Source organism: Dermacentor andersoni, chromosome 11 (assembly GCF_023375885.2).
Source record: "Dermacentor andersoni chromosome 11, qqDerAnde1_hic_scaffold, whole genome shotgun sequence".
NCBI lineage: Eukaryota > Metazoa > Arthropoda > Arachnida > Ixodida > Ixodidae > Dermacentor > Dermacentor andersoni.
In genome coordinates, this window is record NC_092824.1 from 82,973,918 (window position 1) to 82,997,521 (window position 23,604).

Genomic DNA, 23,604 nt, shown 5'->3' on the forward strand with positions numbered 1-23,604 from the left:
TGTCTTGCGCTGAGCGACAACTTAATATGCCACAATATGAACAAGCTAAGTGCTTGCACTCACCTTTGCCCTTCTTCTCGTCACTCACGTGCTTGGTAGGTGTGTTTGCACGACTGCTGTTCGCACTCTCGCAGCCATTCTTCTTCTTTGGTTTCTGACGAGCAGAAGACTTCAATCAGAAATGATGCTGTACTTATCACAAAACACACGAGCGGAAAGACGTGGAAACCGGGCTGCCATTACCTGCATGAACATGGCTGACTGGAACTTGGAGTCGTCGAAGTCAGAGTCTGAAGACTCAGAGCTGGATTCACCAGAGGAGTTGCCCTTCGATGCGCTCTTAGAAGAGCCACCTGCAGAATGTTTTGAAGATGGCTTCAGCAAATCTAAAGACAGTTTTGCTAAATCATATCACTGAAAATGATATGTACAGCCAAACTAACACTGATATCATAAATTAACTGATGTGACAATGTGAATCTTAAAGGGGCCATGACGCTAAATTTTTAAGCTTAATACAGTTAAACCTTGATATAACAAACTTCAATATAAGAAAATTCTTGATATAACGAAGTATCTAGCTTTTCATAACTTTTTGTCCGTAGAACACCATGTAATTCGAACCTCAATATAATGAAGTGTGTTTGTACGCGATTTCAATATAACGAAATTTCGCTTTTGTAGCAAAGGTATTCAGAGACAATAAATGGAAACTTCCGCAGACGCAGATGGTCAAGTGATTGAATTAAAAGCAGCTGCTTGCAAATGCACCTCTCAAATCGCACATGGAGTGACAGGGGCTACCACCGAAGTGAAGCCGCATCATGTTCCGTAAAAAGTTAAAGTGTGATAAGATCTTATCGCGCCCCGTGCAGTTTGTGCTTTAGGTGCGAGTGACAGTGTGCGAGGGTAAGAAATATGGTGGCTTCACACACGAATGACGCCTCCCCGGATGAGCAAAGGGAAAGAGGGGAAAGGAAGGGGGTCAGTTGGCGTGCTTCGCGACTTCTGGTGTGCGTCTCGGCCGTGGCTGTGCATACGCAGCCATGCACCCTGCTTCTGAGTTAATCTGCCGCATGTGCAAAGAGCCGGCATGCCGAGATGGCGTGGCATCATGTAAGCTGTCTTCCTGCGCGTTTGGCATTAAAGGTTGCATAATCTCGAGTTTCAGTGACCCGTTGCAGTGAGAAGCCCCCGAATCATTAGCTCCCTGCTGCCGGCACTTTTCATGATAGCATAGTCCCAGTGTGGACGATGCTATAAGCTGCATGGGCGGAGTGAATGCGACAGCGTGGCTGGCTTCGCTTTAATTCGTACTGCCTATGTGAAGATATTGTCAACGTGGCACGAAACCGTATCATTCGTCGCCAACTCCCAAATTCATAGAAATGAATTGTTTTCTCATTCAAATTTGCATTTTTCGATTGCCTGATTATTTGGAAAATTCTACACCCCGTTCCATGTAAGAAAAATCTGCTGGCGACTGTGCTTATTTGCACATGAGGTAGAATTTCAATACAGTGAAATTTCAATATTTTCAAGCAAATTGCCAATTTTACCTATTTTGTTATATCGAGGTTTAACTGTATATACATTGCACAGCAAAGCTTAAGTGCCTCACAGCAAGTTGGCCAAAATTTGAGCGCATTCGGTGCAGTATAAAATTTGTACATAAATTTTTTTTTTTATGTCGCAGTTTTTATGTCATTGCCAGACTGCTTCTAAAGCAGTCTGGCAACACTAGAGATGACAAAATGACCTGGCACCCCCAGAAACGGCTCCCTCAGGTAACAGAAGTCGTCAATTGAGTGCACATCCTGTCGTCTTTCTTGTCCGTGTCAATCCAGCGCTATGACTTCAATTGATGCAACGAACCAACTAGCCCAAAAATCTACACTCCTTGTTACCAGAAGCCAAACTCAAAGGCCATGCTTTTGTATACTGCAAACACCGGAAGTGATATCAAAAATTTGAAATGCATCATGGCAGCCATGCATCACTTTATTTTTGCATGTATGTCTTGACAGGTTCACTGCTGCTTTTTATTGCACAAGTAAAGGAACAGCAGGGATGACTCAACAGCGCTGTTGGGTGCCAGAGCGTGCGCAGCAAGACTATATCAGCCTGACTTTATTCTAAATCCACCATTAGCGCTCCGTGATAGGTCAAAATTGCTCAGCCTCCACCCAAAATGGGCACAGCACCAGCCCATATGGATTCACCAGTTGCCCCCGGTCCATTTTGACCAAAATGTTCGGTCCCATGTAAGAGCCCCACATCGTCAAAATTGTGAAAAAACGTGTGGGCCTAACACGAGTCAATACGGTACTTTACTTTAATGACTGTTCGTTCTCCTGCTATAAAATAATGGCAGGGCCTGACATGATATCGACTGTAGCAAAAAAAAAAAAAAAAAAAAGAATTGCTTGCACGTAGCTCAAAATACCTAATCAAGCACACAAAAATAAAATAAAAAAAGAAAGGGAACATTTACAGAAGTAACTAATAACAGTATGCATTCTCATAAATTTGACTTACGCCTCACTTGCAACCAGTTTATGCAAATCAAGATACTTTTCAACATCGTGTGATATGCCCACTGCTCTCATGAAGTGACTGAGATCACTAATTTGCAATTTCCAAACTGCCAAGTTATAGGGTTAGGGCTCTTTTTGGAAATACGTGCTGCACACTCTTGCAAAATGTAGCGTGTTATGTTCTGGGCTTTCATAATACAGCTGGTAAGGAAAGTGCTAAATTCGCCTCGGCCTACCCAAACCTTGACACGAAGGAAATTAAGAAACTGCACTTTGGTGTTTATGTGGTCTAGCAAACAAACAAAGCTCACCTTGAGCAAGGATTAGGCATGAAAAGAAGTACTGACAAATAGGCTGTAAAAAATACAATTCTTTTGTTTTGTTTGTGTTTCTATATTAGATACGTTTTTATTTCTTTAAGTGCTTCTTCAGGCTTCACTGTGATGCTACCATAAGAGTTGCATAGGCTTGTGATGCACTGTATGCCTTGTGCCATGTCACGCAAGACAATTCCCTTTGTAAATTGTCTTTATTATAAATAGAGAGGAAGCAGCACATGCTTACATAGAGTGCCAGGTGTCTGTCGGCTCAAATCTATGTGGTCACACTAGCTGCAACCAAAAGCACGTACCGACAGCCAAACGTCCCATCAGTGAGTACACTTCCATAATTTCAGGACATATTTACGAACTACATGCATTCCACACGTAATTCTTGTTCTTGGCAAAAGGTCCCCGGCTCAATTTGTAGGAGCACTTAATGATTGCAAGTGTGCGGAAATGCAGTTGTACCCCCGCTGCAACCACACTTACCCTCTTTCTTGTCAGCCTTTGACTTTGGCTTGGGCTCGGCACTTTTCTCGTCCTTGGTGGCTTCCTCCTCTCCCTCGGGCTTCTCCTCCTCCTTCTCGCCTTCCTCCTCTTCGTCTGACTGGTCCGCAGCCCTAAGGGCATCCTCATCTTCAACACCTTTCAGCTCACGGTTCGCCTTCTCGTCTGCAGGTTCCTCTTCCTCCGAGCTACCAAAGTCAAGCAGCATGATGGTCAGGATAAAATTTACTCTTACTGCTCTTTTATTGCGACTTTGTGTAATAATCACATTTGGAAATTCTCAGTTACAAACATCCCCAGACATAAAACCTTGGGCTAAACGAACCTTTACAAGGATAATTGAAATAAACTAAGCACTTACAGTGCAAGCCACTCTATTGGTTGGGTTTAATGCTCCAAAGCAACAATCAGGCTATATACCATAGTGGGAGGCTCTGAATTAATTCTGACCCCTTGTGTTTCTGTAACGGGCACTTTAAATCTAAGTACACGAGTGTTTTGCATTTTGACGCCACTGAGATGCGGCTGCTGTGGCCAAATGAGAAAATGTGATCATTACACCATCATATAAATCCATGTTTATCATACAGTGTTGTACAGGACATGCATAGATAAAACCGGTTACAGTAAAATCTCGTTAATTCGTATTCTGCGGGGATGCTACGAAAATTCAAATTATACAAAATTTGAACTAATGAAAGAGAAAATATATCTCAGTTAAGGCGCATATATAGTCGGACGTAGCGTAAGCGTGTGTGCGCATACGCTATGTCACGTTGGCGAGAACAACGACCATAGTTCGAAGCACCGGCGCAGTCAACGTAAACGGACGTGGCCAATGAGGCCCGACGTGCCCGACGTCGAGATGGTTCTTGCTCCATCCACGCATTCGCCGCGCCGACTGCGCCGACCCACAATGCATGGCACGGAAAAAAGGGAAAAAAAGGTGCCCACGCCGCTTCGCGACGGTCACAGGCAGCCATTCAAAGCGGCGCGTGGGTCAGGGATCATTCTGTGCATGCCCCGAAGAGAACAGGTGACAGCAGGCGCGTCGAAGTCTGGATAGGGGGGACGGCATTTTGGCTGGCGCAGCGCAAGCGCTGTAGTGTGACTGGCAGCACGTGACGCGCGCCGACGCTCACCGCAGGAACTAGAGCTGAGCTCTAAAATGCACTCTCGAAATGCATCACGACCTGCTACAACATTGATCTCCGTTATACTTTCACCGATGCACCGACTGCACACTGTTGAGTTCCACTACACGTATAGGTGGCGCCAAACACGTATCCTAGCAATGCTTTTCTTTGAAAAATTGCCGCGGATCTCAAAGGCTATGCTTGTTGGTACTGCGAGCACCGGTAAACGTCACGGCCGCTGTGTTACAGACATTACCTGGTGGCACGTCTCTGCAGAACGCCTCATAGATAAAGAGAATAGCCTCCAAGATTTCACATTAAAAAAAGAAATAAAAGAAAAAAAAAGGGCATGTTTCGCCCGAAAGGCGAAGCATCCATTGCGTTAGCAAATTAGCAGACAGCCGTATGGAGTAAGGATAGTACCTTTATTGGCTGCATCAACTTGTAAACGTTTACTTGCTAACAAAAATACTAAGCATGACGTCAGCACACACAGCAGACATGAACATATCACACCCAATGACTACGGACACTCGCTGTCAAAACGCTGGCGCGAGGAAATGCGGCAACAGCAGCGAGCAAAGTTACATTCGTGCTGTCTATCGCTTCAGCACGAAAGTGAGCACTGAGAACACACAGCATGCACAGAGCTACCAGCCGCCAATGTAACTAGACTCTGCCCCCAAGGCAGATCACTCCCAAGATACGGTCGCACGCAGCCTCCACATGCGCAGTTGCAGCCGGAGAGAATGCCGCCGCCCCCCCCCATCCCCTCCACACACACCTGGCACCTCGCAACATTGGGTGCCTCGGGCGCGAGAGAAGACGGTGCGCATCCTCTTCGCATTCGTCCCTTTCGCGCGGGCAAGATTGAGCCGCAATCGACGGCTACTCTCGCACGCTTTCACCCACAGATACAGTGTAGGGCGCGCGGCGACGGTGTTATTGCTCTTGGGCTCTATACGAAATCTCGCAGTAACGCCCCTGCCAACGGAAGAAATGAGTTAGGAGTGTCCATATAATTGGTGCCACAATAAATAGATGAATAAATAACATGCAGCGCCGCATCCGCATTCTTAAACTTGGAGGTCTTGAGAAAGGGGGAAGAGCACCGTCCTGCAACAGACGGCCGCAGATGGAAAGAGCAAAGCTGCGCGGCGACGATCGTCGCCAACGTGTTCCCGTGCACTGGTACTCTCCTGATCCACGATGGCAAGGAGTTCGAATTATCAGTGGGAGTGCGGATTTCAGTGTGAATTAGCAGGGTGCATATTAGCGTGATACATATTGCTTTCAATTATCTATACAGTAATATAGTTATATACAGTAATACCTCGTTATAATGAAGTCAGCGGGACGGCGAAAAATTAATTATAAGCGGTGATTCGATATCAGTAACCACTCGAGAAAAGCTAAAGCAGTAGAGCTTTATTCGCTCTAATTTGACCAAGCGCTGCATGAGGCCATGGTCGCCGCCCATGCATTCAAACTTATTTTGCAGCAGGTGTAGGTACTTCCGCATCTGCACCATAGTTGGCACTTCACATGGCTCTTCGTCTGCCGGCTCTTCGTTCTCATCGAGGTCACTAACAGTGTCAACTAGTATCTCCGCATCCGTCGCTGGGGCGATCACGGGAGCAGCAGCATCAGCCAACGTGGATGCCTCGAAGTCGCCTTCTACATCTTGGCCAGCAATTCTATGAACAACGTACAGATTGCTGCAAGTCCGGTCATCGTCAAGCTGGTCATCACCAGGGTAGCTGACGACGGCGAGGAAAAAGCCCGCATGCATAAAGCATTTGGGGGCCTTCGAAAGTGCGAGTTCCTTCCATGAAAAGTGCAGCAAATGAATCGCACCAAGCAAATCAATGTTGTACCTCTTGCTGGCGTCATATACTGTGAGGATGTGCTGTAAAAGACCCCTGCGGTACACCTTCTGGGTGGTTTCAATGATGCCCTGATCCATCGGTTGCAGTACCACGGACAATTGTCAATTATGAAAAGCACTTGCCCATTCTTTGCATCAACCCATCCATCCAGAAGGCGCACGTAGTCTTCAAAAATAGCAATAGCCATTCATGCTCGCTTGTTACTACTGTAGATGCATTCCTTGGGAATAGTTGCATTTCGGAAGCACCGCGGCTTCCTCGCCTTCCCTAGTATCAACAAGGGAAGCTTGTCCTCACCTGCTGCATTGGCACCAAACGGCACCGTAACACGCTCCTTGCTCTGTTTTCCTGTGGATGAGGATCTGTCAGCGGTAGTGAACGTGCGATGCAGTAGCATCTTGTAGAAAAAGGTGGCCTCATCTAGGCTGTAGATGTCTTTGTCTTCATACTTACTTTTCAAGTAGAGCTTGGAGCCAATGTTGGCACCAATGGTCTACAGCGTAATGGTTCATGGCTGCGCTTCTGCCAACGATCGACTTCGAGGTCACGCTGCGTCATTTCCTGAACCGCTAAAGCCAGCAATTCCTGCACTTGAAATCTTTATGGCCCATTTGGAGGGCGAGAGCTTCGGCTCTTGTAGTAAGTGCAGGTCCACGTACGAGGAGACTTGCACTCCTGGCATTCTTCAGCCACTGTAGAAGTGCACCTTCGACTGCAGAGTATTATGAATCCCGATTCCTCTTTCTCTTCGCCGAGAAGCTCTCTTCAAAACCATCCAGCACTGCTTCCTTGTTTTTCAATACAGTTGATAAAGTAAATGCCGGTATGCCGAATTCCTTCGCGATGTCAGTTTTCTGCCGGCCGTCTTTTTCTACTTCTTTAATCAGCAGAACTTTCTGCTCCAAAGTCAGACTATTGCTCGGAAACTGACGGAGCCATTTATCCCTGTACACCACAAAAGCACAAGCAAGGCACACCTAACAAAGCACTCCAAATAACACACAATCATCTGGCCTGCAGCACGGATCTAAACACATGCGCCCTCGGCGCCAAAGTGACTGAATGCGGCGGGCGACGCAGAAGTTACAAGCTTGAAAATGTCGTCAGGGCATCTCGCTTTCCTCGTCAGTATGCGCTGGTGATGACGACAGTTACAATGGTGGGCTTGGCATCGGCTTCACGTGTAGCGGAAGAAAGGTGATCAGAGTTGTGGAGACCAAGAAGCAGGAATCTCAGAAGGGTACCCATTGGTAGAAGAGTGCGTTCGGGAGGGCAGGCTGGAAGAGGGCAGCTTCAGAGGAGCAGCAAAGTCGAAACTGGCAGCGAGGAGTCGACATGAAGGGGAGTGAGAGGAATGACTGGCGTCCAAACGACTGCGAATGAGGAGAGGAAGGCAGTGGGCGCTTTTATAAGGGGGGTGCAGAGGTCACGGAAGACTACGGGAGTATCACACTGGAAAGCGCTGCAAATGCCGTGGCTCGAGTCTGGGGTTGTGTTCGTTGTGCTCAAAAAAAGATTAGCCACTCATTGTGGGTACGCAGTGCGATCATGAAAACTGAATGGTTTTGCAGTAGGGTCTTTGTATGATCACTGGGGAATTTTTTCCTGGGATGTGCGGCCGTGAAGTTTGCAAAACGAGAGCCTTTCGGCGTACCATTGTTGACGACACTGTCCGCGCACCGTCACATTTTTGCCACTGACAAATGTCTAAGAACAAAATTCAATGACCCTACCATACATTTAGACCGTTTATCTAAAGTCGGATGGCGCGAATCGAGCATGACCGGTTCAAGAAAATAGCCAGGGATACACCATATACAGTCGCCGACTGATTTTCCGGACTCCAAAAATTCGGACATGCCCGATTATTCGGTCAGCTTCGCGGCACCGCCATTCTCCCCATAGACCATAATGTATAACAACTGCCGAAAGTTCGGACACCTTGCAACCTCTCGTCCGATTTTTCGGACGCTCCTTGAGCCAACTCGTTCGAAAGCACCATGCACCGACTCTGACCGGTGCGTGGTTCGACTTGCTGAACGCCATTTTTGTTTTGAACGGAGCTTCCGTGCTGCCCCACGAAGTGGCGCTACTGGAAATCCTCGCTCATCATCGTTTCTGCCTGGTTCGATAGAGTGGCTCTGCAGCAGTTCCGGTTTCAGCTTAGTAAGCCATGTCAAGACAATCCAGCAGCTGATTTGTTTCTTCGCGCACAACGCTGCGAGCAAGCCACGTTTTTTCATTTGTGTGACTGGTGTCGGCACGGTGGTGTTTGCTTTGTGTGCAGTGTCGAGGTTTCAGTGATCCAACGCGGCATACGGAAACATCGCGTCAAGTCTCTAATGGCGCCGACAGTGCCCACGCAGACTGCGCTGGGTAATGCCGGCAAGCGGGTGCCGGGAGGCCTAAGATTTATCGCCTTCCAATGTGCTCCCTACTGAAGCGGAAAATATTACTCCGGACACCGTCTCATTTGACAGTTTCACAGGTGCTGACACTGCTGTACTGACATGTGCAGAACTCGACGACGGCGAGATCATTCGTCAGGTTTGTGCTGCACCGCCGGACGATGCCTCTTGAGTCGGAAGATGACGCACCATGTGCTACGCTGCCGTCGCATGCGGAGCGTGTACAGTAAAACCTCGTTAAACCGTACCCGCTTAAACAGTAGTTTCGGTTTAAAAGTAGTAAAGTCAATTCCCCGACTCAGCGGCCATTGAACATAATGTATTTTGTATCCGCATAAACCGTACCAGCTTATTGCGCACGCATCGGTTAAAACGTAGCGTTTCCACTTTTCGTCGCGCATACACGACGGTGCGTCGTCTCCATCGGGCGGCCCAGCAGAACAACGAGCCTCGGAGATCGGTACAACGGCCTCCAAGCGCCCTGTGCGTTTGCACGTGAAGCCGCATCAACATCAACATCATTTCGACGCCGTGCCAGAGAGCGTTGTGGCGTCGTGCAAGCGAGGACTCGCTTCATGCCGAAGCTCGGATAAAGAAGACGCTGGGTGCTCACCATAGAAGAAAAATTAGACATCGTCCGTGCTATCGAACGTGACACGATGAAGTTGGTGCTGGCCCGCCACATGGATCTGCTGCTGACTACAGTGTGTGGCATTTAGAATGCGAAGTTGCTCGGCAGCGCTGCTGCGACCGCGAAGAGATGTCGGCTACGAGGTTCGACTTTTCGCCATCGTTGCCTCTGTTGTTGCCAAAGTGTCGACTAGCGACAGTGATGAGGACGACACGGAAAGCGACAGCACGGGCGATTCAGGCCCGACAGTGGCATAAGCTGCGCGCTACGTCAGCCTCATGAATGCAATCGTTGCAACGAGAACAGGGGCGCGATAACGTAACTATTCCAAACCAAAAGTTTTCCGAACTCCGGCACCCGGCAATGAAAAAGGCGCCCCGGGACTTATGCAGCACTACTGCGCGCGTGCACGGAGAATACGTAACGCCAACGAGGAATCTGCCGTGCGAGTGTTTGTCGAGAGGAGGGGGCTGGCTGAGAAGCTGGCACGCAGCTTCAGTAAGTTTGAGGCCGCTGTCATCGTGCTAGGCCGCCGCGGCATCAAACGAAAATAACATTTTTGTCGCGCGAAGTGAATAAATACTGCATGTTTTTTTTACCCTTTCATCACACTCTCTCTGAGCTCCGTTTTCGACAGGTAAGTGGGCGATCTCATGCTATTTCGGTTAAACAGTACTACCGTTTAGTACGTAGTTTTTCCGAGCTCCGGCCGACTACGGTTTAACGAGGTTTCACTGTACAAGCAGTGACCGTGCTTTCAGCCGCCTATAGTGACCGTACGACCCTCTCCGAGATTCAGACTTATCTGATTGCGCGTAAACGGAACAGCGTGCAACGGCGCATTCACGATTTCTTCAAGCCTACTGCCGAGCCCGAATAAGTGCATGAAAATAAAGGATTTCATTTTTATTTTTTTCTTAATCTGCTTTTTCGGACACCTGTTTATTCGGACATTTCCGCAGTCCCCGTGAGGTCCGAACAAACGGTCGGTGACTGTAATGTTGACCCACTGTGTTGACAGCCCAACTAGCCGCTGGCGATGATCTGATTTTTCGTGTTTTCGGCAAGTTATCGGTCGATTTACTCCGTCAAAAGTGCGACGAAGCTAGGGGTGGAATTTTATTTTGATGCAGGCCGATTATGGCGAGTGGAGAGCAATTTTCTAGATCGGCTTCCCCAGTCATTTTCCCGATTTGTTAACGTAGCTCCTCACGTTGAACATGGCACCTGTAATCGGATGGACACTTCTTTTGTGTTTTTCAGCACATTTCAGCACCAGAAGCGCTCTTTAGAGTGGTAAAACTTTGCTCATTGAGCACACCCCATGGAATGCTACGGTGCAAGTCTGCCTGTGGTCTTTTGGCCATTTTTCAGCATCCAAGAGACCGCAGTTTTCTGACATGGCAAAGAGTCAGGAAAACTTAATTTTCGTGTGGGTTCTAACACGGGAGACACCAGCGATGTGATTGGGATCGAGATTAATGGTTCGGGCCCGCTGAACCATTGAATTTGACAGCTTCCATTCGCTCCGCAGTAAACAGCCAGGAGCACTCGGCACTCGCTTGGTACCCATTACTAGGCGGTCATCGGTCATGGGTTTGGTACTTTCGTGCCTGTTCTGGGTCCTGCATGAGACTACTTTGCCGGCGGTGTTAATTTGACACTGCATGCGCAAAAGTGTCACCGCTGCTTGCCACTTCGCTCTAAGCGGGTCAAGTTCTTCGTGTGCTTCGAGTAATGTGGCTTAAAATGCATGCGTTTGGGTCAGCACCAGAAGAAATTTTAAATAAACCGACATTTCGAGCAAAGCAATTTTGTTATAACGAGGGATTACTGTAGACTCACTGCAACTATACTGTGTTCAGAAATAGTTCGATATACAGGATAGTTTGATATACAGGATAATTCTATCTAAACGGGTTCGATATAGTCGGGTTCGACTGTATATGAATGCTTTGTCTAAAGATGTTTAGCTGGAAAAGCCTGGAGGTCTGAGTGATGCAGCGTGCTCCAAGCATGTTATGTACACCCTGAATGAGATGGAAGTTTTTGCATTTTTACTTCAATGTCATGCTTCATTGAGTATAGTCAATGACGTAAAGTATCAGAAAGGTATACGAAAAATATTGGGATTCTCGGGTGGTGACTACTCAATTCGAAGACGAAATCGAATATTGACTAGTATTCGTTTGGAGGACCAAATCGAATCGAACTCGAATAGAACTATATATTCAATTTGCTATCCGAAAGTTTAAGGTATTTGTACATGCCGTTAAGGAGTGATTATTAAGGAGTGTGCAATAGAAGTCGGTGGTAACTCCGTCAGACAGGATACCAGTAAGCTATCACAGGAGACGAAAGATCTGATCAAGAAATGCCAATGTATGGAAGCCTCTAACCCTACAGCTAGAATAGAACTGGCAGAACTTCCCAAGTTAATGAACAAGCGTAAGACAGCTGACATAAGGAAGTATAATATGGATAGAATTGAACATGCTCTCAGGAACCGAGGAAGCCTAAAAGCAGTGAAGAAGAAACTAGGAATAGGCAAGAATCAGATGTATGCATTAAGAGACAAAGCCGGCAATATCATTACTAATACGGATGAGATATTTAAAGTGGCTGAGAAGTTCGATAGAGATTCATACAGTACCAGTGGCACGCACGACGATAGTGGGAGAGAATGGTCTAGAGGAATTTGAAATTCCACAAGTAATGCCGGAAGAAGTAAAGAAAGCCTTGGGAGCTATGCAAAGGGGGAAGGCAGCTGGGGAGGATCAGGTAACAGCAGAATTGTTGAAGGATGGTGGGCAGATTGTTCTAGAAAAACTGGCCACCCTGTATACGCAATGCCTCATGACCTCGAGCATACCGGAATCTTGGAAGAAGGCCAACATAATCCATAAGAAAGGGGACGCCAAGGACTTGAAAAATTATAGACCGATCAGCTTACTGTCCGTTGCCTACACAGTATATACTACGGTAATCGCAAATAGAATCAGGGACACCTTAGACTTCTGTCAACCAAAGGACCAGGCAGGATTTCGTAAAGGCTACTCAACAATAGACCATTTTCAATCTATCAATCAGGTGATAGAGAAATGTGTGGAATATAACCAACCCTTATATATAGCTTTCATTGATTACGAGAAAGCGTTTCATTCAGTCGAAACCTCAGCAGTCATGGAGGCAATATGGAATCAGGGTGTAGACGAGCCGTACGTAAAAATACTGAAAGATATCTATAGCGGCTCAACCGCCACCGTAGTCCTCTATAAAGAAACCAACAAAATCTCAATAAAGAAAGGAGTCAGGCAAGGAGATATGATCTTTCCAATGCTATTCACAGCGTGAATAGCATTGAATAGCAAGCGTGAATAGCAAGAAATGGGCATGGGCAGGACATGTAATAAGGAGGGAAGATAACCGATGGTCACTAAGGCTTACGGAGTGGATTGCAAGGGAAGGGAAGCATAGCAGGGGGCGACAGAAAGTTAGGTGGGCAGATGAAATTAAGAAGTTTGAAGGGACAACATGGCCACAATTAGTACATGACCGGGGTAGTTGGAGAAGCATGGGAGAGGCCTTTGCCCTGCAGTGGGCGTAACCAGGCTGATGATGATGATGATGAATTAGATGCGCATGTCCACAAAAAGAATAACTCGCCACATAAGCACTGCCCGTCCTTCCATGATCCCTTCATTCAAGCAATGCCCCGCACTAGAGCTAAAGCTGCCAAAAACAGACAAGTCATTTCTGTGGTCGTAATTGACTGGATGATGCGACACTTTAATAAAAGCTTGCACCTTTCGGGGCACACCTTTGGCCAAAAACAATATTCGTCATTTCCTTTGTGTGCTTCTCCTTTCTTTACCACTGAAAGCCCAGTACATCCTGGTCAAGAACGGCAAGCGCGTTGCCAACGTGACACTGCATTCTTGAAACGAAAGTACCGAGCATAGTGTTTTCAAGAAAGTAAATACAAGTAAGAGAAATTACGATTATTGTTTGGGGAAAATATGCATCCCACGAGGTGTAAGCTCTTCTTTAGGGTGGACCTGTAATTCGTGCTGCAGTGCGCAGAGCTGGAGAAACAGAGTGTAGAAATATGGAGCTCTCTCCCTCACCTGGATTCTGACATGTAGTCCACTTCCCTGTCATCAAAGTCTCCCTCATCGCTTTCCTCCATGGCCTCCTCATCGGACTGGTTCTTCTTTTTCTTTTTCTTCTTATCATCTTCTCCAGCTTTACCCTTCTTCTTCTTCTTCTTGCCACCACCATCGTCATCATCTCTCTCGCCGTCCGAGTCGTCGTCGCCCTCGCCGTCCGAGTCACTCAACCAGTCGTCCATTTCGGTGAGTTGCTGGAGCACAAGGAAAACAGTTATCTGTCTGTGCAGCAGACTAAGGCTCACAGCTCTAGTCTGCCACACTATGGTAAACAATGTGCCAATGGGCCACATTTTAAGTGATAAGAACAAGTGCACGATTTGTTGCCTTGCATTTTACTCTGAAGCATGCTGGTCGTTCCAGATAAATATAACTTCATAATTTTTTTTCTCTTTGCCCAATGGTAGTTTATCTCTTTTGCCATCTGTCTGCACTATTTCTCAACCTTGTCGCTCTAATTTTATACAGCAATACTTCTGTAGCTCGACACTGACACTGGTAACCAGAACATTCTTTACTGTTTCATTGACAGTTATAGAGGCAACATGCAAGGACATCAGAAAAAAAACACACACACACACTCTGAAGGATCAACAAGAGCAGCATGTACAGTTGACTCTCTTTACAATGAACGCTGATAATCCGACAAAAAATGCCTGTTTATCAGAAGTCTGTAATATCAGAAATGCCTTACTTCTGAAACTTTGGTCACGATGTGTAGCAACGTTATTGCAAAGAGTGAGTGATGAATGTCCAAAGTAAAAAACAAACAAACAAAAAAGTCACAGTTTCGCCCGAAAGGCGAAGCATCGATTGCGATAGCACATTAGTAGATAGCTATGCGAAGTAAGCTATGCGAAGTTGTAAACATTAGCTTACTAACTAAATTAACAAGCACCATGTCCCGCTCACACAAGTAAACATGAACACATATGGCTCAATGACCGCGAAAAGTCGCTGTCAAAACGGTGGCGTGAGGAAGCGCTCCAGCAACAGAAAGTGAATTGACCTTTACACTCACTATCAATGCTTTGCCTTTCAGACATTCAGGCTTCTCTCCCCCAACATGCATTCGATCACATGAGCTTCCTCTGTCCTCTACCTTTTTCCTCTCACTTATAGGAGATGAGCCGTGCTCCCTGCAGGGTAGCAGTAATAGCACCTCTTTATGCCACCTGTCTCTCTCTCTCTCTCCCCTTCTGAGTGATGTAGCCTGCTCCACTACATAACTTCTCATGTCTTATTCCTATTATGGCCATGAGGATCAAATTTTATGTACTTTTGCTTCCATTTTATGTCTAACTAAGCACGATTGGCAACTTTGAAATATTTGGAAACAAGAAAAATATTTGCATTTACATAGGTGACTATTAGAATCAAAGTCCAAATCAAATAGGGCAATATTTGATTCATTATTTAAAAGTTTCGAATATTCACACACCCCTGATCTATACAACTTTCTGTGGCCATAGGACCAACCTGCCCATTTCATCTGCAGGCTTCATAAACATGCTTTCAGAGGAGCACGCAAAAGGGGCACTCACAAAGTCTCTGTTCTTCTCCTTTTTGCCCTTCTTCCCCTTCTTGCCTTTTTCCTCCTCTCCCTCCTCTTTGGCTCCTTCTTCTTCGAGGGACATCTTCTTGCGAACCATGATGGAGAAGTGGTTCATCACTTTGTCTCTCCTGCGGATGAGGCCCAAGGCAACCAAATGTATTCAGGCAAACAAGAGGACAGCCTTCTTTAAATAAGCAACACAGCTTGTCCCAAAATGCGCACACCTTCAATAAAACATATCTCAAAGAATCTACTGTAAATATCAGTCTTGTCTGAATTAAATGGATTTTGTGCACTATATATTTATAATCATAGGACAATTTTCAATTCATTATTTAAAAGTTCCAAATATCCGTACACTCCTACCAGTTTGTGAAAACATAGTACAGCAGTTGATGCAATGGCATTCACATCATGCAGCCTTTCACGAAGGCAATCGCACCAGTCCACTAGAATAGTGGGCATGGCACGTTGCAACACCAGGCCATTCCTCCACGATCTTGGAACAAGAGTAAGTTGTGGTGACCTTATCCATGAATGGATGCATTTAGAGTACCTCGCTGTTGGTCTCACATGGGAGCCCGCTGCCTCTAAATTGGTCAACAGGAAGCCTTCCTTGTAATGTCAGTCTAGTACTAGTACCTTAACAGTGAAACACTCTCTCACATGTTTTCCAAAACTGTAGGCACCTTTTGAACAGACATTATATTCCTTCGTCAACTAGAGCCACTGTTCGGTGTAGTCTGTTTGCAATGCACTCACCTCTCAAATTCCACTTCTGCTTCTTCAGCAGTGAGTGCCTTAAAGCGGTTCACAGGGTTAAAGTTGTACCACTCCTCAATGGGAAAAGCTTCAAAGACACCGTCGGGGGCCTTACAGAAGACGTAGAAAGACGTATTTTCAGAAACGCCTCCCTCGCGTATGGCCTTGAACCTGCACGTATCAGTCAGCAGAGAAGCTGTCAGTTTCACCAAAAAAAAAGTCACACCAAACACAGACATCACCAATTTTAACATATGTTTTGAATTTCTCTAACGCTGCAATTTTGTTTTAGCAGGCTTTTTATTACCTTGTTCTTTGCCAAGGAGCACAACACTGGTTTCTGAAAATGATCTATACTGAAATTCCTCAAAGGTTCCCATTGAGGGGACGCTCCTGCAATACAGCGCACATTAGAATGAAGTGCAAAATTAACTTTCTGACGAGGTATAAGTGGTCACAAGCCATACATGCAACCGTGCAGAGTCGCACGCAGCTAGCAAGTTTCATTTTAGTCACACCTGTTCTATGCCATTATACACTAGGAAGCAGCCATTTTTGTCTATTAGTAGAATAAATACAGAGCCTTTTGCAAGCGTCGTTTGTTAAAAGCTAAAGATACTACAATAAGTGTGCAACAAGCAAAATTCCTCTAATCTGCTTTTAGTAAGACTCTACATGATAGAAACAGTACCTAAGCTTTGCAGGCTTGCAAGTAGACTTTTTGTTGCATGCTCACCGTGGCAAGCATGTCGCAGGAAAGACAACGTTAACACAACTCTCGATCAAGACAGCCAAAGTCCCTCATTCATAATGGCTTCTCCAAACAAAACACAAGTACACAGAAAGACGGGATACTTGAATGAACTGTGGTTGAACAATGAATGTCTGTCCAAGTTTCTTGTTTGTTCGGGAAATCAATTTCGCAAAAAGGACATGAACAAAAAACGCATATGACAGGATGGGCGCCACCTTTCTTGTACTGATGATTTAAGTATGACTCACCTTCTAGCCGACTTCAGCAAGTAGAGCAAGATTACTGTCATTACAGAACCTTACTGGACTTCCTGCAGGATGCAGGGTTGCATTCCTATTGATAATTTTAAAAGTTCTTTTTTGTTATTATGTTATAAAAGCCCTCCTTGGCAAAAAAAAAAGAAAAGACAAATAGCTCAAACTAAATATCTGTCTCAGGCCCTGACAAAGACGAGTCACCCTGTCGAAACGATTGCTTCAGCCTGACACACACCTTGTTCAACAACTGTTCATCATAATGGCTGCTGATCTATAATCATATTATTCATAATGATGACTGGCCTATGCATGTCCCAACAAACCACAGTTAACACAATCTGCTTTGTGAATGCAGACCCTGGTACCATTTCAAATGGTAGGAAAAATAATGGGGTTCGACATCCTAAAGCTACACAGCAGGAATACTACACAGGAGAGCTAGTGGTTAATTTTGACTGTCTGTGGCTCTTTGAAGGAATACTGACACGATATGTTTAACCTGTCTTTACTTTTTTTTAATGCAAAGTCTTCTTTGGCTCATCCCAGGCCCTTTGCAACAAGAAGGTAGGTCCCTGTCTCCCCTCATTTCATAAAAAGGAAATTCGTGTGCCTGCTGGTGGGATCAAACCTCTGACGCCGAGCACAGCAACCTGATGCTCTAACCTTTAGGCCATGATCTCACGCATGTTCTTGTCATGCCAACACAACCTAGCTCTTTAAGGTGAGTGATTGGGCATCATGTCACACAGAACGAGCACCAGCCAGTGTCTGTGCACTAGCTTCCATTTGGTCACAGTCTTATTCCTCTATTTTCTTTGTGTCATGAGCAGGAGCGTCTCAGTTTCTCTCATTCTCGCCTTGTAGCAGTTAACCCGTTAAGGCACTGTGTTAGACTGTAACATGTAACATCTTCGGGATCAGGCCAGGTCATAGCGAAACAGGTTATAACTTGCCGTATTTACACGATTGTAAGTCGACCACTTTTTTAAAATTTGAAAATCTGAAGTGGGGGTCGACTTACAATCGAAACCGAAACATGGCACCGCCAAAAGAGCTAGACCAACGGGAGCTACAACGTACCTAGTTACAATTTTATGTTTGCTCTATGGCCCGACCCATACCTTTTGGCTATCCCGCATGTTTGTTCGCTTTTCGGAAGAGTTTTTCAACATTTTTGAGAGTGTTACAGTGCACACAACACTCATGAGAGGGTCTCGATAGTTGATGGAAGCGCCGCTGCTCCATTCGCGGCGACACCCTCAGAACAGCGGTGCTTGTGGGGAGCATCGGTAGTTCATGGAAGAGCAGGCACCGCTCGCGGGTTTCTCTTTGCCTGTTGCACTTAGCTTTCTTGACGAAAGGCATTGGTTTGATGCGTTCCACTTGACTGCCGGCTACATGCTACTATTTCTACGCTTCCTCAGTTGTCATGAGTGCTCCGGGCCCACTAATCATTCAGCACTCGTTCCCAGCAGCGTTCAAGAGGGCTGCCATCCTTTACGCTGAAGAAACAAATCGCTGCGCAGCGGGCCGCAAGTTCCATGTTTCTGAACGGGTGTTGCGAGAGTGGCGACTGCAGCGAAGTGAAATTTTCACCTGTGACGTGCCAAAGTCTGGATGCTTTCCGGAGCTGTAGGCTAAGCTTGCTGCGTACGTCGCTGAAATACGCGATCAGTCCCTGCCAGTGAAACGCAAAATCGTCATGAAACAAGCCCGGATCTTCGCCTTTTAAGGACCTGCTCCACCGTGAGTACGAGTGGCTGGCGGCAGAAGACCGCGAAATTACACCAAGCGGACCTGTCAAAAGAGGCTCCCTGGCCGCTGCGTGTGATTGGGTGCATTCAGCGTGGGCTGCTGTTCCACAAGATGTCGTGGTGCGGTCGTTTGCCAAATGTGAAATTTCGCAGGACGACGACGCGCTGTGGGACTGTAGCAACGATGACAATGGCAGCACTAGTGAAGATGAGTAGTCCAGTGACCATGTCAGCTATTAAAAAATTTTCGTTATCGAATGCTCCCTCGAGTATGCGCTTTTTTTTTTTTTTCCCCTGTCGCACGATATGGGGGGATCGACTTGCATTCGAGTCGACTTACAATCGTGTAAATACGGTAGTTCCCAGAGTAAAAAAAAATTCTGTCACCACCATACTACCGTTGTCTTGCTTCTGTCATAACACATAAGCTCATGTCAAACATAACTGCTTGCTTTAAACAAACACGTTGATCCATGTGGTAACTCTTCGAAGAACATCAAATGGTGCTGAATGGCCAGCTACCTGCAAAATGCTTAGCACAACATCAATTTGCACAGAGCATGGGATCTGCATAATTTTTATTTCTTGCATTAAATGAAGGTCCACATCCTCTAAGCCATGGAAGAATTGCAGGAAGGCATCAGAGTACCCTAAATAATTTAGTACAATGCTCTTTCTTATGAACCAGTTTTGGTTTTCGTATCCAAAAGGTGGAGGTGTCATGGTGTTATGGTAAGCTGAATCACTCCGTTTATGCAATCGCTGCGGCTTCTGCACACAAGTGCAGCCAGCGGAAATGCGTACAGTATTAAGCACGAAATACTTTTAGCTCCTGTTGTCGGCGGCCTTCAAGTGACCTTGAGCCAAAAGCCAAAGCCATTATCCGGGCACCCAAACGAGAATATCAGCGCAAGTTGTGAGAACAAAACAAGATCCCCCTACCCTTTGTACAGGATGCATTACATACGTTAGTTACTACGCAATAATTTACAAAACATATTGCTTCTCAGTTCTTCCTAATGTTTGTTTACAATATCACTCAAGCTGTAACTTCCAGTACGTTGACGTTTTATTTGTCATTTCCAATAGCAACCTTCAAAAGGCATCATCTCTAAGTATCTCCTAGTATCACCTCCAACCAATCTGCTTTGTCGGTTGTCATTTCACACTTACATTTACTCTCAATTACGGGACAGCCAGCAATTTTGTTTTGTTTATTTTGTTATAAGCAACATTGTCGAACCTAGCCCTGATGCTACATGCAAACTTTGCTCTGTTTCATATGTCACAATACTGTCGATGACGCCATTTCTCGTATTTCGAGACCAACATTGGCATCCAAATAATTTATATATGTGTTTACAGCCTACATACTCGCAAAGTGTTGTCCTATTATATACAAAAAGTGTGCGGTAAACTTTCTACAACTCCTAAATTAATCCAGAGAAAGCGGTGCAGCAACAAGACCAAAAAAATACAAAACACAGTGCTAATTTCTTCACAGGCAAGACTTGCATACATGGCAGAAAGGTAAGAAAGATCGCCAGCTTCACATCTGGCATGTCAACAAAGAAAGGCGGCAGTTGATAGTGAGTGTCTGTGTTGCTTCGCCTTTCATTGGTCCTGTTGCTGCGCTGTTTTTCTTGGAACGCTCAGCAACCAACTAGCATGACTTTGTGCTCTTGTTAGAAAATTTGCTGTCATGCCCCGAACTCAACGACCAAACCCTGGCCGTCCAGTGTGCCTGCGATCGGGCCGTGAAGCTCGGCTTGGCTGTCCTTACGTGGGACTAGCCGGGTGGCGCGGGGTCTCCCCTGTGTCTTCTCTGGACCGAAATAAAGTTACTTCACTCACGCACTCATTCCTTGAATGTGCACCCAAACCATGACACATGAGCATTTTGCATTCAGCCTCCATTAAAATATCGGAATCGACAGGGAGTGAAACCTACGACCTTGTACTCAGTAGCAGAACATCACAGCCACTGTGACACCTGGTTAGGGGACAGGCAGAAGCCAGCATCCACTCACCTTTTTCCTCCCTTGCCACCAACCCTGAGCAGCCAAGGTTGGTCATCGGGGTTGTACTTCTTCATGATGATACCATATTTCTTGCGCCGGGCTTCTTCCTTCTGGTCCCGGCCAAACTCGCTGCCCGCCCCAAATTTCGGCATGTCGTCCTCAAGCTTGAACTCCTTCATGTTATTCTCCCTCTCCATGCGAACCTGAAGGTGAAATATAGTGAACGTTATCTGAAATGACTTACACCACAGTCTACAGAACACTGTTGTAATGACCACCACCTTGCATAGTATACTGCTAGAAACAATGACATTTTTCTGTTTCCCAAGTGAAGAAGAGTCCTCTTTCATCAAAAGCAAGATCACGTTCCAGCACATCTTTGGCAACCAGGAGACAAAACCACTTCAGTCGGTACATGTGCTGTCATGTGCAAATGTAACTCCCCCCCCCCCCGCCTCCCGCCCCTTCATCAAGACCTTTCAAGAACTGCAACAGGGCATCACTTCACTGAATGGTTGCTCTTAATTCTTGTTTAAAGGGACACTAAAGGCAAACACTAAGCCAATCTAAATTGACAGATTAGTGCTCGAGAATCTCTAAGGCGTCAATAGTATCGCGAACAGAGCCTTAATAATCGAGAAATCGAGGTAAATGCAGGACATGATTAGAGAGTCCCCTGGGACATTCAAGCACTTGCCCGATGATGAAAGTACTCCTCAGTTAAATTCTGTCATTAGTACTCAACCACTCGTTCCAAAAATAAAAAACATCATTGTGTTATATTACAAGATGAAATAAAATGCTACTTATCCAGTTCTATTTCATCTTTAGGAAAAAGACCTCATTGAAATTACCTTTGGCAAGACACGGGTGGTCAAAAGGTTTCATTTGCGCTCGACTCTGCGCCGCCCACGCTTTCGCACTTCAATACTTTCCTGATCGCGTAGTGCTGCACTGGTTTTGCGGGCTCGCGAAACTCGCACATACTGCAAGTAGTAGTGACTTCAACTTCCATGTGATGTCGCGGGATGCCCGAATGGTCTACGCCCCTTGACCGAAAAGCAGCTGCAGTGGTGAATCCGCGGCTCTGTCCAGGCTCGGTGCCGCCAGCTGTCGGGCGCCATTTTACTCACCGACGGCAGCAAAGGGTTGGCGAATGCAACATCACCACTCCCCCGGTTGGGTGGCGGGAGATTCGAATTTCGATAAAAGGTATTCGGACCCTTCAGATGCAATTTTCTCTAAGTCTTTTCTTGGCACGAAACAAGTGTTGCGAGGTTTCTGGAGTGGTGCTCCATCTATCTCTCTTCATACCCATAACCCTTCCTCCAGTGCAGGGTAGCGAACCGGACGTGCATCTGGTTAACCTCCCTGCCTTTCCTATCTTCTATTTCACTCTCTCTCTCTGAAGTCAAAACAACAGAGAACAAGGTGGAGGGGGGGGGGGGGAGGATTTGTTCCTTTTGATCACGAGGGTACATTTTAGTAAAAAATGAACATGACAAGCACAGACTACAAAGGCTTAGTAGCGATAATGTTCTGGCTCCCACAGAGGAGCCTTGCTCGCGGTACGCTTTCAAACAGCTTGCAAGTCACCACTTCAGCTCATTATGGAGCCACAACATAAGCTATACTAAATCTCTTGCGGTCAGTATCTGTTTTCTCCATACAACATGTTTCAACAAGACACAAGGGGATATCATCCAGCTCTTGATTCCATGTATACTTTAGCATTAGTATTAGCGGAATACTGGAACATAGATGCAAACAGCAGCTCTGAAGACAAAATCTTGCGATTCTGTTCTCAAAAAGCTGTGGATGTACATTCAAACCCACTGGTGTAAACAATTTGACACGATTGTAAATTTATTATTGTAACAAAATAATTTATGCCGATACTTTACACTGTGCAATGTGCCACACGGCATTGGTAGCTCCTATGTACTTTCCGTTGCATAGCTATCACATGACACTTAATTTACAGAGAATGATAATCTTTATCTTGACACAATTTACACACCTAGAGGCAGAGCACATACGTAATGCAACAAGTAGGTTATTGCATTAACATTTCACAGCAATGAAATGCATTACCATTCATTTAAAGGGAAGTTATTTCTTATTATCTTTAATTTCTAAATGTAACAGAGTTGTCATAACTACTACATGACTACAATTTGATGACTACTACGACTACTACAATTTTGATGAGGTGCAGGCCTTACACAGGACAACCATAAGATTCAGTCCCATGTATGGGCCACTACTACTAGATGGTGGCCCTTACTACTACTACTTCTACTAGATGCTGCTGCTAGATGGCGGCATAAATACGCAACAGGAGAAAATTTGCCAATGCGCATGAGCAGTATCGGGGCACCGAATGCAATTGTTTCTTTGTTAGAAATTTCTTTATACGAATTTTGGATTGCCAAGTTGGGGGCACGGCCTTTAAACTAGTCTATACGTATGTTGTATTGCAATAGGGCCATGTATCGTACGGAGGCCTAAACGTGGCTCTTTCTGCGGTGATGGCCTGGGGTGCTGAAGCACACTGGTCTACTGCAGCGCCACCTGTCACTGTAGCCTGGAGTCACTGTAGGCAAGTGGAGTCATATACATGCAGCACAGGACCTCCGAGACAGGCAGTTGTCACGGAGGCTGGGCTTGTCCATGCAGAGCTCACCAATTCTTTGTTACCGTATTTCCTGCGGCCTTCACACATTTTTTTTTTTTTTTTTTATGAGCAAGGCAGGCTAAGTATTTGCAAAATTTATCTTTCTTGTGTATAATGGTTCCTGCAGAACAATTAGAATGACCTCGAGCTTGTTCGGACTGGGCACATCGTGCACATTGGCTGTATTCCTGGCTTTCAGCGACCTTTTATGAAGCAAAATGTCC

General features: G+C 45.8%; 1 protein-coding gene across 6 annotated transcripts in view; it reads right to left on the bottom strand.

Moving 5' to 3' along the window:
* LOC126517944 (general transcription factor IIF subunit 1-like) overlaps positions 1-23,604 on the bottom strand; it is a 38,017-nt gene that overhangs the window by 12,589 nt on the left and 1,824 nt on the right. For 5 of the 6 annotated variants that reach the window (XM_050167771.3, XM_050167767.3, XM_055064211.2 and 2 more), the window contains exons 4-10: positions 20,713-20,906; positions 15,918-16,088; positions 15,145-15,283; positions 13,559-13,794; positions 3,350-3,555; positions 244-353; positions 64-169 (exon numbers count right to left, since the gene is read on the bottom strand). In XM_050167771.3, coding sequence (XP_050023728.2) covers positions 64-169; positions 244-353; positions 3,350-3,555; positions 13,559-13,794; positions 15,145-15,283; positions 15,918-16,088; positions 20,713-20,906 — 1,162 coding nt within the window. The remainder of the gene's footprint in view (positions 1-63; positions 170-243; positions 354-3,349; positions 3,556-13,558; positions 13,795-15,144; positions 15,284-15,917; positions 16,089-20,712; positions 20,907-23,604) is intronic. The other variant, XM_050167770.3, reaches the window with a different exon arrangement.